This window comes from Aulostomus chinensis, chromosome 20 (genome assembly GCF_037954235.1).
Source record: "Aulostomus chinensis isolate RoL2024-O1b breed Wild chromosome 20, RoL_Achi_v1.0, whole genome shotgun sequence".
In the NCBI taxonomy this organism is placed as follows: Eukaryota; Metazoa; Chordata; class Actinopteri; order Syngnathiformes; family Aulostomidae; genus Aulostomus; species Aulostomus chinensis.
In genome coordinates, this window is record NC_141339.1 from 13870107 (window position 1) to 13881892 (window position 11786).

General features: G+C 39.6%; 2 protein-coding genes across 5 annotated transcripts; one reads left to right on the forward strand and one right to left on the reverse strand.

The window, feature by feature from the left end:
- The first annotated feature begins 384 nt into the window (after positions 1–384).
- Positions 385–9399, forward strand: LOC147242920 (uncharacterized). Of its 3 annotated transcripts, XM_086190022.1 has the most exons (7): positions 385–664; positions 3639–3727; positions 4157–4306; positions 4776–4907; positions 5338–5463; positions 8100–8214; positions 8279–9399. In XM_086190022.1, exons 2-6 carry the CDS (start codon positions 3639–3641, stop codon positions 8182–8184), a joined length of 582 nt encoding a protein of 193 aa, XP_086046148.1. In that variant the 5' UTR covers positions 385–664; the 3' UTR covers positions 8185–8214; positions 8279–9399. The 3 variants fall into 3 exon arrangements, with proteins under 3 accessions (XP_086046148.1, XP_086046147.1, XP_086046146.1); XM_086190021.1 differs by having other exon boundaries at positions 386–664; positions 8100–9399; XM_086190020.1 differs by lacking the exons at positions 8100–8214; positions 8279–9399 and adding an exon at positions 6021–8076 and having other exon boundaries at positions 455–664.
- A 103-nt stretch (positions 9400–9502) lies between these two features.
- Positions 9503–11602, reverse strand: mrps10 (mitochondrial ribosomal protein S10). 2 transcript variants are annotated; one of them, XM_086190019.1, is made up of 7 exons: positions 11448–11602; positions 11233–11285; positions 10837–10900; positions 10605–10741; positions 10419–10527; positions 9776–9865; positions 9503–9680 (listed from the first exon to the last, which is right to left on the reverse strand). In XM_086190019.1, exons 1-7 carry the CDS (start codon positions 11493–11495, stop codon positions 9600–9602), a joined length of 582 nt encoding a protein of 193 aa, XP_086046145.1. In that variant the 5' UTR covers positions 11496–11602; the 3' UTR covers positions 9503–9599. The 2 variants fall into 2 exon arrangements, with proteins under 2 accessions (XP_086046145.1, XP_086046144.1); XM_086190018.1 differs by having other exon boundaries at positions 11424–11575.
- Between the last annotated feature and the right edge of the window lie 184 nt (positions 11603–11786).

Genomic DNA, 11786 nt, shown 5'->3' on the forward strand with positions numbered 1-11786 from the left:
GTTTCAGCCGAGGGTCAATATTATATTGATATTGTCTATTAAAAAAAAATCACATTTTTGACACATAAAAAAAACACGTGAGCTTTGTGAGTTTGAAAAGGTAACATTTGAAAAAAAAATTCAAATTTACCACCTCCAAATAAATAACATAATATAACAAATCTATGACTATATCGATATCATTTTCCATCCTTAATTCACTGTCAAGCAACTGTGACAGTCTTTCAGAGTCAGGTTATTTCTAAACAAAATTTAAAAAAGTACTTCATGCATTAAATTGCTGTTGACCTGTGCATCAATGCAGAGAACTAGTGGTCCAGTCAATTAATGAGCTGTCTTGATCGTAAGAAAAAAATTGGGCCGGTTAATTCCTCCAATCACATCGCAAGAAAATCAAATAACGTTTGAGTGAAAGCTAAAATTAGCCAATCACGTAGCAGAATTTCTTCCGTTGAGGCGTGACTTCTCCCGCACAAAGAAACCCCAATCTGAGGCGCATCCCCAATGTGACGAGACGAAGCCGCCATTTCAAAGCGGAAAGAAGCAGACAGAAGCCGTTGGAATTTTTTTGTACATTTTTATTTTTCTAATACATACATATTATTTTTTTTATTTTCTTAGCAACTACTTTTTTGTATCTACCTCGCTTGCGGCACTGACTGAAGTAAGTCACAGCTATTCCATATTTTCCCGGAGAACGAAGAGCTTGAAAAAAAACCCAAAAGAACGCAATATGAATACACATTTGACAGTTTTTTTTGGTTATATTTTATTTAAAAGTGTAGCTATGGTAACATGTAGTGCTTGGTTGGATACCTCTTCCAACAACTATTTGTGTATAGTACGATGGTGACTCCAGGAATTACACAGGTCCACTTCGGGGTTCTGTGTCACCAACTGGCTAGCTGTGTTTAACCTGAGTTCCTTTATGCTAAACTGCAATAATTAATCGAGAAATTAAGTGTATTTGTTGAACCCTACTGGCTCCCACCGCCTCTCGTTATTGGGATAAAATCATTTTCCATGAGGCTCGATTTGTCTATGACTCTTCTTAGGCTAATTTCTTTAAATGTAACGCAGTGATGATATATTGTTACCCGGTTTTCACGCACCTCATGTGTAAAGATTGTCCATACATTTTCCGGTAATGTATACAGCACTCAACATGACATTCATTTGCTACCTATTTGAGGACAGAGTTATTTGCTGGGCCCAATACACAGAACAAATTAAAGCAGTACCTGTATATATTGCAGATTGTGAAGGTGCTTGAACGTTGTTGGTTTCAGAGTTTGTCATTAAACTTTTCGCGTTATTATCTTGATATATATATATTTTAAGTTTTGTCTCGGTGGAGGAACCAAATCTCTGAATTGTTTCTTTGATAGTTTTCCCTCGGCAGCTTTTTAAAATGTATTACTCAAATTCTGTCAATATTTCATCCTCAAGTCAACACCCAGCTCTCCTCCCTCAGGCACAGATACTGTGTTTAAGCCTTGACATGCAACACCACCCCCACTCCGCACTTCTTGCTCTCAGCATGCAAACTTGTCACCTTCTCCGGTCAGGCCTGCTACCAACCAGTTAGGGAACAATTCAGTGAATGCAGCTTCTTGGTTTTAGGTTTCCAAGAACCTCCCCGAGGGACATATCAACATCTTTTTGTCACATTTTAGGAATTCATGCATAAACACATGTCATCAGTTTTTAAATGATCTGAAGCACTGGGAAATGATTGTAGGAAATCTGACTTTTCATCTAAAACTGAATTTGATATGAATGATGGCATTTTTTTCATGAGGTCACTCTGCACCAGTTGATCTGCTGCTATAAAATACTCTGTATTTGCAAGTTGTCATGCTAAATTATATGAAACAAGTGTATCCTGCATTAATGTTCCCTGAAAAATCTTTGAGGTTGAGGCTGCCATTTGTTCTTATCATGCTTGATTACATCACTGCTGCAGGGTTGTACAGTTTATTTTCTGCATGAATTTCCTAATGCTTTATTGTGGTGCTTGAATTCCATATATTTGTGTGTGTGTGTGTGTGTGTGTATACAGTGGGGCAAAAGCATTTGGCAGCCACTTATTCTGCAAGTTGTCCCACTTAGATGAGGTCTGTAATTTTCATCTTTGGTACACTTCAACTGTGAGAGACAAAATGTAAATTTAAAAAAAAAATCTAGGAAATTGCATTGTATGATTCAAAGAATTTATTAGTATAATGGTGCAGAAAATAAGTATTTGATCAATATCAAAGGTTCACCCTAATACTTTGTAATGTAACTGTGGTTGGCAATGACAAAGGTCAAACGTTTCCTGTAGGACTTAGGTAGCTGGTATTTTGGCCCATTCTTGCATGCAGATCTTCTCAAGAGCTCTGATGTTTTGGGGCTGTCGCTGGGCAACACAGACTTTCAACTCCCTCCACATATTCTCTGTTGGATTGAGGTCCGCAGACTGGCTAGGCCACTCCATGGCTGCGTCCGAATTGCCAAGTAGGTCGGATCGTAGGTCGCAGAGTAGGTTGTAGGCTGTCTGAAACCACAACTAGCGCGAGTAGCGACCTACTTCGCAACCTAAATTCCAGCCTAAACATGCCCACATTGTAGGTCGGTTCGGGTGCATCCTTCGGAGCTACCCATGGCCCACAATGCACCGCGGACTTCTTCTTCGTCCCCTAAAAGCTTGTGGACGCGAAAGCCAAGTTTGCGCCACCAACAGTCTCCCATTCTTATGCAACACAAACATTTATAGTCATTGTTAATGACTTACAGGTGCGTTAATGTGCTTAATAATAGAGAATGAGTGAAACATGCGTTCAGAGTGGAGTGCAGTGCGACAGCCAGGCCAGCAGGTGGGGCTTTCGTTGGTGCTGTCTACCTATTTGCGGTATCTGTGCTCTGCCAGCAGAGGTCGTGTTTCACTACCAATCTTCTAGGGTGTCCGAATGGTGCCGCTGTGTTTAGGTTGTAGAAGTAAGCTGTAGCGGTAGGTCGTAGCAGTGGGACGTAGGTTGCTACTTGGCAATTCGGACGCAGCACATAACCTTGAAATGCTTTTTACAAAGCCACTCCTTGGTTGCCTGGGCATTGTGTTTGGGATCATTGCCATGCTGGAAGATCCAGCCACATTTCATCTTCAATGCTCTCACTGACTAACCATGGTGGAGAGGTTGCAGTCTGACTGTTTAAGGGTGTGGACAGGTGTCTTTTATCCAGATAATAAGGTCAAACAGGTGCCATTAATACAGCTAACGAGTTGAGGATAGAAGAGCTTCTTGATGAAGAAGTAACAGGTCTGTGAGGGCCAGAATTCTTGCTTGTTTGTATGTGCTAAATACTTGTTGTCTGCACCATTATAGAAATAAATTCTTTGAAAATCATACAGTGTGATTTCCTGGATTTTTTTTTTTCATTCTGTCTCTCACAGTTGAAGTGTACCTATGATGAACATTACAGACCTCATCTTTTTAAGTGGGACAACTTGCAGAATCGGTGGCTGCCAAATACTTTTTTGCCCCACTGTGTGTGTGTGTGTGTGTGTGTGTGTGTGTGTGTGTGTCTATAATATATATGAATAAAATTTGCAGTTATGGCAGTTTACTGTGTATAAATGTTGACATGAATCCTTTCAGATGGATGCAGACACTAAAGAGATGGTGACAGAAACTTCAAAGCCTTCTAAGGATGGTTCAGAGAGACCTGTTACAGAAAACAAAGCTAGGTCAGTCTTATGCTTCTGAACAAAAGTACATAGTATTTATTTATTTAAGGATACAAAATTGCTTCCAACCAGCATTTTAAAAAGTAACAACAGTTTCTTTTGTTCTTCGATTTTTTTATTTTATTTGTTTATTTTTTAATGTTAAGATGTCTCCTGAATTTCCACAGGGTTTCCTAAACAGCAGCTTTTCTCAGTGAAAACGTAGCCCTTGACTACTAGCCACAATATTGCTAGATCCAGTCACAATGAATTCTGCGTATTAAACAGAGAATCATAATCAATTACAACATGCAGAAACCTCACCTAGAGTTTGGTCACTGGTGCACTTAGTGCAAAAACAAAATTCTCAGAGGGTGTTAAGTGGCTCGACGTGTAAGTTTCCTTTGGATGGTTCAGCCAGGACTGACAGCAATGGCTCTATTTCATCAGGGGTCGCGGTTTCAGAGGCCGCGGTCGAGGGGGTCGGATGAATCGAGGTGGCATGCGTGGTGGATGGGGCATGATGAAGGGCTTTGGCCCACCGGGTCATGGGAGGGGTCGAGGCAGGGATGGAGCCATGAATGGACTGGCACCCATGAGGTACACAGCAAATCACGGGAGTCGTAAAAGTGGCTTTAATTATCACTTTTATTATTATTATTATTATTATTATTATCATATGTATTCTATGAAAATGTGCTCAAATGTTGTAATGGGGCAGTATGTTTCTTTGGTGTGTTTTGTTATTTTTTTTAGAGGATGGACAATTCTCTTCCTCTGGTTTGTTTATTGGACTGCAAAAAAGTTAATTAAAGACAATCAAATCATGTGCAATATCAGATTATTCTCTAGTTAATCGGTGCCGGATAGCATTGATCAACTCTGACACATATAATAATAATAATAATAATAATAAAAACTGTAATTGGATGCTGATGTATTTCGTGCTGATACTAAAGTGTTTTTCATTCCATTAAAGCACTGCAGCCACAGTAATAATTGATGAACGCTGTGCTTTATATACTCCACTGATTGTCACCCATCATGTAATCCTGTCTGTCCCTTGCAGAGGAATGGGGAGAATGCGACCTTATCCGGACCCTAGAGGTCATCGAGGTAGGGGTGGACCAATGGGCATGGGCCCTCCTCCTCCCCCACCTCCTCCAATGCACCTCAGAGGTCCCTTCCCCCCCATGCCCAGGTAACCACAAACACACGCAACTGCTTTGGCTGAGAAACTGTTGAAGTGCAGGGAGGCTGTCAGAGATATTTTGTAAAAAGCATCCCAGATTGGTACTAAAAGTAGAAGAGAAACAATATATTTGGAAGCCTTACAAACCATTTCCTCTATGACGCACTGTAGCTTTAAGACCAGTTAAGTGACAATATATATTCCTCACACTCTTACTGTCAGTCCCTCACTTTGTCACATAGTTCTCTTTAAGTTCATCATGGCCAGGTAAATCTCAGCACTTCACATTATATAGATTTTGCATCCGTGGCAACACTCTCACGCTGCGGCAGGAGTCATACTGCTCATGCTCTGTGGTTACTAGTGGTTTGCCCTGTGTTAACTTCAATAAATTAATCGTTTGGCTCATCTGTTGTGTCATGCATATCCCTGTCTGTAGGCATGGACCCCCTCCACCTCCTCCCCCGGGTCATCCAGGTTTTAGAGGGCGTCCGCCACACCCTCGAGGCCGTGGCATGCCACCCCCTGGGCCTCCCCGTCACTTCTACCCCAGAGGTCCAAGAGGGTAAGAGCAGTTTGAGTATTAATATAACGCTGATGCTTCACTTAGCCACAATTCTCTACTCTTTGCTTGCAAGATTTTTAAGCTTCCTGAGTAGATCTGGATGGTAAGCATGAGAGACCTGCTTGCACCAGTTTATTCCTTTTTTAAATCTGTGATGCAAAACTGAGGGTTGTGACACAAATGCACAGTTCTTTCCCTCTCTTTTTCTCATCATAGCTTCCACTCTCTTTCCCTTTTTTAATTATAACATTTCCCTCAGTTTGTCCTTATAAAATAGAAAACAAACTTGCCCAGATTCTACATTTTAATCCAGCACATGTTGAGATAAATATTTCAGCTAGTAAATAAAAGTCAGCTCAATGCTTAACTATGTGGAGTCTTTGAAGTAGTGCATGTATGAGTAAACGGACTGTATTTTTGCCTCTCAAAGATACATGATAACCGAGAGGATGATGTCACTCACTACTATAGTCCAGAACTGGCTGCTCTTATCAGAGTGTGCCCCCCTTATTGGCTACAGCCAAGAATCCAATGTGTGATTTTATCCTTTTACACAGCTACCACAATGGACCGGTCTCTCCTCCGCCTCACCCCCCACCTGGCAGAGGCCAAAGGTGGCCAGGGCCCCCTGGTGGCCGACGCTTTTAACTAAAAAAAACAAACAAAAAAACAACCACCATAGCAGGCGCTTGTTAATATAAAAGAAGTCTACAGAGGTGCAGTGATGGAATGACCCTGAATTATGTGTTCTTTAAAGTCAAGTCTCAGTATGAATACTCTTCAGCCAAATGTCTAGTTGATATTGTCTACTGGCAAAGATGTCATGTGAGAATGACGACCAAGGACGCACACACATGCACTCACGCACTCTCTCTCAATGCCTCACACCTGTAATGTAAAGGCATGATCACGTCAAATGCTGTTCTCAAAGGGAGGAGAGTTTTGTCAACTGTTCTGTGGTTCATTATTACAGTCACCCTGTGAGCCTTAAGACATTCTCTTGACTCTTAACAAGGAAAATGGGTGACCAAGTATGTTTAAAGGTGGGGGGTGAAGATATGAGGGTGGGGGGAATAAAATGAGTGCACAGCAGCCCTCCAGCACCACTGTTAACTAGCTTAGCGCACCTTGGACCTCCCTAACCTTTTGTTACATGGAAATACTTAATCATGTATAATACAGCCTCACCAAGTAGTGCAAATATTGTTTGATAAAGTTTTCAAGTGAAAAAATAATATTCCACCTGTCAAGTATTCATGAGTATTTTATATTTTCATTCGTATATATATCGTTAATGTGCAGCTATTATGAGTATTGCTGTTTGGAACGTTTCATGTTTGTCTTCAGCAATCACTTGTGTAATGATTAAAAAAAAAAGTCAAAGGCATTATTATGAAGAAGTAGTATTCTGAAATATATCTAATAGCCTTTTATAAATGAAAGCAAATTCCACTTTACTATTTGCTTGAATAAGGCATTATTACTATTTACTGTGTTGAGTTTTTTTGAAGTGTAATCTATCCACTGTAATTAACATAACTTTTGTGAACCTGTGAATGTGTTTTATGAGGAACGTTCAAGACATGACCTAGTCGTGAAGAAGAAAATAAAACTAAAAAGAAACTCAACTTCTCTTTTTTATTTCTCAAAGTTGTCATTATGATTCACTATAAATTTTGTAATATGAAAGAAGTTTGCAATGTCAAACTAATGTATGGTGGAACTGTTTGTGTTTAAGAATATATGTGATATTTAAAAAGTAAACATTTGATTCCAGTTAAGCATTTATTACATTTATTGATTCATTTGTGTGTTTGAGGAGGACCAAGAGCCCTAAAAGACCATAATCTACACACATCGAGTGGGTCATATTGGCTTGCTGAGGGCTGAAATCTAGAAAATCTTGAAAAGAGTGCAGAACTCTTCAAATTTGACTGGAGGACCCCGAGCCGCGCCACTTGAAAGGCACAGTTCAAATGAAGTGGTAGCATGTCTAAAAGGAGGACATCATCTGTATGGAACAATCATTCTGATAGAACTAATAATATATCTTTCAAATAATTAGTCATCTTAATAAGATTTCAAATATGACCAAATGGTTGAATGCATATTGACTTTTCTGTTTTCATAGTTTTTTTTCTTAATAAGTTTAGTTTATTCTTGTCATGTTGTTCTCACGAGTATAGAATATGCAGTATTTTATATTAAACTTGAAATTGCTTCGATGGATTCTTGACACATTGAAGTGGAATAAGCTGAATGTGTAAGCACTTGGTGAACATACAGTGTAAATATAACTTTGCATGGATATTGAATATGAATGCTGTATGTCATACGCTGCTGGCAAAACCCAGTTTCGGGCACTATTCCTGGAAAAAATGTGTATTTTATTTACACAGAGTACCAAAGTGTGGCTCTAGTGTGTCCTACACTGCATACATCAAGAGGTGTTTTTTTTTTTTTTTTTTGGGCTTCATAAAATAGTTGGGTATTGGACCCCCACCCCCCACCCCCATTTCTGTCTCTCTTTCCATTTCTTTTAACACGTTCAGTCCGTTTTGCTGCCTCTGCAGTCCCTTCTTTTCTCTCCCTACTCTGGCTGATTGTAACAGACTGACTGTTGTTGTCTCCTGAAGGGGGGCACACAGTACAGTTAACCTCCCAGGCCCCAGGAACACAGGCCCTCCCTCACATCTCTCCCCTCCTTCACCAGCGGCGTGACGCCTCACCTGCAGCGCTTCACTTGGAAAGGTGAGCCTCCTCTTGTGTCTTAACTCCCTAAACCCCTCTGATGCCTGGAGGTTCTCTCTTTCAGGACGGACAAGCAAGGCGAGGAGAAGATTAGCCATCAGCAGGTGGTGACGGCTAATCTTTCATTCAGTTACAGGGAAGAATTTTGCTCTGCTGACATGAAAGTACTGTTTAAGTGTGGTAAAGCAAAGATATGAAGGAACAGTCAGGTCTGTAATTATTCCATCCTACTAGTTACCATGACCGTTACAATTGTAAATTCATCTTTATCGAATGCTTCTCAATAAATGCCCGGCGATCTAAGAATAGCTAATATTTAATCATGTCCAGTTAAATTCTGCAGGTCAGGAGATGAAATAGAAATTTAACACCCTAAATTTCCATGATGCTGCTCTGCTTCTTGTTTCTGTCGGTGAGCATTAACTTGAATATGTCACTTAAAGTGTACCTTATTTCAAACCCTTATTTTTATTGCGTGGAAGCAAATATACTTAAAACAGGGTTTCCATTCCTGGAGAAGTTGTAAAACCAAATAAAAGCCAATGCATCACATTTAGCATTTCAACAGGGAAAAAAAGATCACTTTTCACTCTTTAATGTAACTATATATTATATAAGCCACCATGATTTTAATGCTTTTTCCAAGATGATCCACACAGTTCGGATCATTCCCTTCACCAAATTGTTGGCTTTTTGTTTCTGCCGACTGTAACTCAGGGTTTTATGGAAATGTCAAAGTCTAGAGGGTAAAAATTGCAACTTTTCACCATATTGTCATACCATTGCACCATATCTTCTAAATTCAGTCGTGGAGATAATTTAATGTGACTGAACTACATCTAATGCATGAGGCCAACTGAACCCACTGTGAAAATTAATCACCAGACTAATCACTTGTTACTAAGAGCTGAGAATGACTCCAGAATTCCATTTTAGTGATAAAAAAAAAGAAAAGAAAGTAGCCAAAGTTAATTCATTTGTACAGATGAAGTGCGATAATTTGATTTCATGGTAACTCCTAAGTCAGGGAGAGAGGAAGAATGTTACTCAAGTGCAAGTATTTTTTTTAACCAGATGATGGGGCACCAGTAATAAAGCCGTTCTGCCTTCTCAATGAAGATTATTAAACATTGCTTCTTATGTATCGACTTAAAATTCCTGCATACAAGTCTAATAAATGCTTGAAAAACCAACAACTGTGCTGTTCTTGTGTTCTACAGTGTTACCGTCATTACACAGCTTCAACCCAGTATGACTGCAGAGATTTATTAATTCATGACAAAAAAAATCATTGCTATCATAAGTTGACATTTATTGCAGAAATTAAAAATATACAATTGATTCCTCACTGTTCAACATGAAAGAAAAAGTGACACATTAACTGTTTACTGGCTAGACTTGTCATCTGTGGGCTGGTCCTTCCACATGGGTTCAAGGATGTGATCTGGTATTTTCTCCATGGCAATCTAATGAGTAAAGGGGGGGGGGGTATTAGCGGCTCAGAATCTATGTAGTTTCTCTAGTTAGACAGCAGATGGTGCTAGTGTATACAGGGCCTCACCTTAGTCACCTCCATAGCAACACCCTCAGGGAGGTTCCTCTGGATGTATTCCAGATAGACCCGTGTTGTAGAGCCTGTTAGATGAGACAGCTGCAAACGAGAGAAATCTATCGTCATGAATTCTGAGGGAAAAAAGTGTTATATTTTCAGGTCCCGAAAAACATTCAGAGTGAAAATACTAGAGAGCTAAAAACTACAGATTAGTAAAAATGTACCTCTGATTAAAAATTGAGCTTATTATGTATCAGTAGGTATTTAAGTAAGATTATTGAAGTCATGACATGGTCAAATTATATCCAACTTGAGATACTCAGTTTGAGAAGCTAATTGATAACAGACTTAGCTGAAGTGTATAGCTAAGTGAAAAAATGAACAGTTGCAAATTTTTCACTGAAAAAAAAATACATCAATGGCCAATTTTGTAATATTGTGTCTTTTTAAAGGGTCACACTATGAGATAAGCTTTAAAATAGAAGAAGTAGAGAACTTCTGAGGTAAAATGCAATGGATGTAATGTAACACGCAGGGTATGTAACAGACATTGTAAATGTTACTGGTCACCATAGTGGTCTAATCAGGGGTATGAAGGGGCTTCTGGTCTAGAATATAAATGACACTGAATCATAGCAGAGGGTGAGCTCACCTCAATACACCTGTAGTGAGTCCTTATCTCATACTGGACCAAGTGTTTTCTGAAGATGTGAACTGACTTCAAGAGTGAGAACCTCTCTGTGTCCCTGGGAGGTTTGACACTGGCAAAGAGAGAAGATCAGTAAGAACTCCAGCTGTCACCGCAAGTGATTCCATGAGTGATGAACAAATGACTCACACTTTGCTAATGGTGATACCCAGCTCTTTGGCTGCCATGGTAGCAAAGAACTCATAGCTGTCCAAGACGGCCTCGTCACTACATTTAACCAACACTGACACCTTCTGAAACAGTGTGTCAGGCTCTGTGACAGTGATCTGCAAAAGTTGTAAAATAACATTTAAACACCTGATCTATAAAATGAGTTGTTCAGTTCACAAGAGACACAAAAACGTGGAGAGGACTGACTCACTGGTGAGGTCGTGGATGCAAGCACCGCTGTTGTGTGGAGGGACGAGCTCAGTGGGAGACGAGAACTGTGGGGATGAGAAAGTAGAATTACTTGTGTATTTACACCTTGAAAAGAATAGCATTTTATTCAATATATTTGATTAATCTTTGTGCTATGCTACAGAGCACTTAAAGGACCCTTAAAACTTGTTAGCACATATATCAGGTGGTGATAAGGAATTTCAACACCCTAAATTTCCAGAGGACACCAGATGAAATTCCTTATCAGATGGTAAATGAAGCCCAGTTTTATGTGAACATAATTTGACAGTTATGGGGTTATATAACAACTATTAATAGAACTGAAATTAGTGTAATTTTTTTAGAAGAGCAGAAATGGAACAAAAATACTACCTACCGAATGGCATTAAACTTGTAGTGACCTACACAAGCGTCCAAAGCTCTTGATGCCTACAAATAAAAGACTCGTGTTAGCAAACATGCTACAACTGCTGCCTCCGGACGTTTACCATCAATTTTCCCGAACTACAACACAGTCAGTTGTGAAAGCATGTGGTGAAATATTCGAAAAATAGACAGTAAATGTACCAAATGCGGGTTTCCATTCCGTACCCTTGCCAAAGACAGAAGTTGTCGACACAGAGCCATAGGAGCTGCCATGATGTTTAGCAGCAGGCAGGTCAAGCGGAGTAAACGTATTCAACTTGTCCGTGCTGCCCCCGTCTGGACCGGAGGATGAACTACAGCTGTTAAGGGCTTCTGTTGCTCCACTTGTGATCAAGACCGCACAGCTGCATGAAAAAATGTATAATAAACACATTTATTCCCGTTGAATTTCATATAGTTTATACGCTATTACTGTAATTGTGGATAATCTGACGACGAATTTAAAGAATTGATTTCATGCATAAGGTGAATGAGAAGGTTTTTCTCATATGTCTAGATATTATA

Excerpts from the sequence above, each read along its gene's own strand:
- LOC147242920 (XM_086190020.1), top strand. The coding sequence starts at position 3,639 with ATGGATGCAGACACTAAAGAGATGGTGACAGAAACTTCAAAGCCTTCT. Across the intron at positions 4,307-4,775 it reads AATGGACTGGCACCCATGAG|AGGAATGGGGAGAATGCGAC; the intron begins GTACACAGCAAA and ends TGTCCCTTGCAG. Across the intron at positions 5,464-6,020 it reads TACCCCAGAGGTCCAAGAGG|CTACCACAATGGACCGGTCT; the intron begins GTAAGAGCAGTT and ends CCTTTTACACAG.
- mrps10 (XM_086190018.1), bottom strand. The coding sequence starts at position 11,495 with ATGGCAGCTCCTATGGCTCTGTGTCGACAACTTCTGTCTTTGGCAAGG. Across the intron at positions 10,742-10,836 it reads TTGCATCCACGACCTCACCA|ATCACTGTCACAGAGCCTGA; the intron begins GTGAGTCAGTCC and ends CAACTTTTGCAG. Across the intron at positions 9,866-10,418 it reads CTCACTACAGGTGTATTGAG|CTGTCTCATCTAACAGGCTC; the intron begins GTGAGCTCACCC and ends TCTCGTTTGCAG.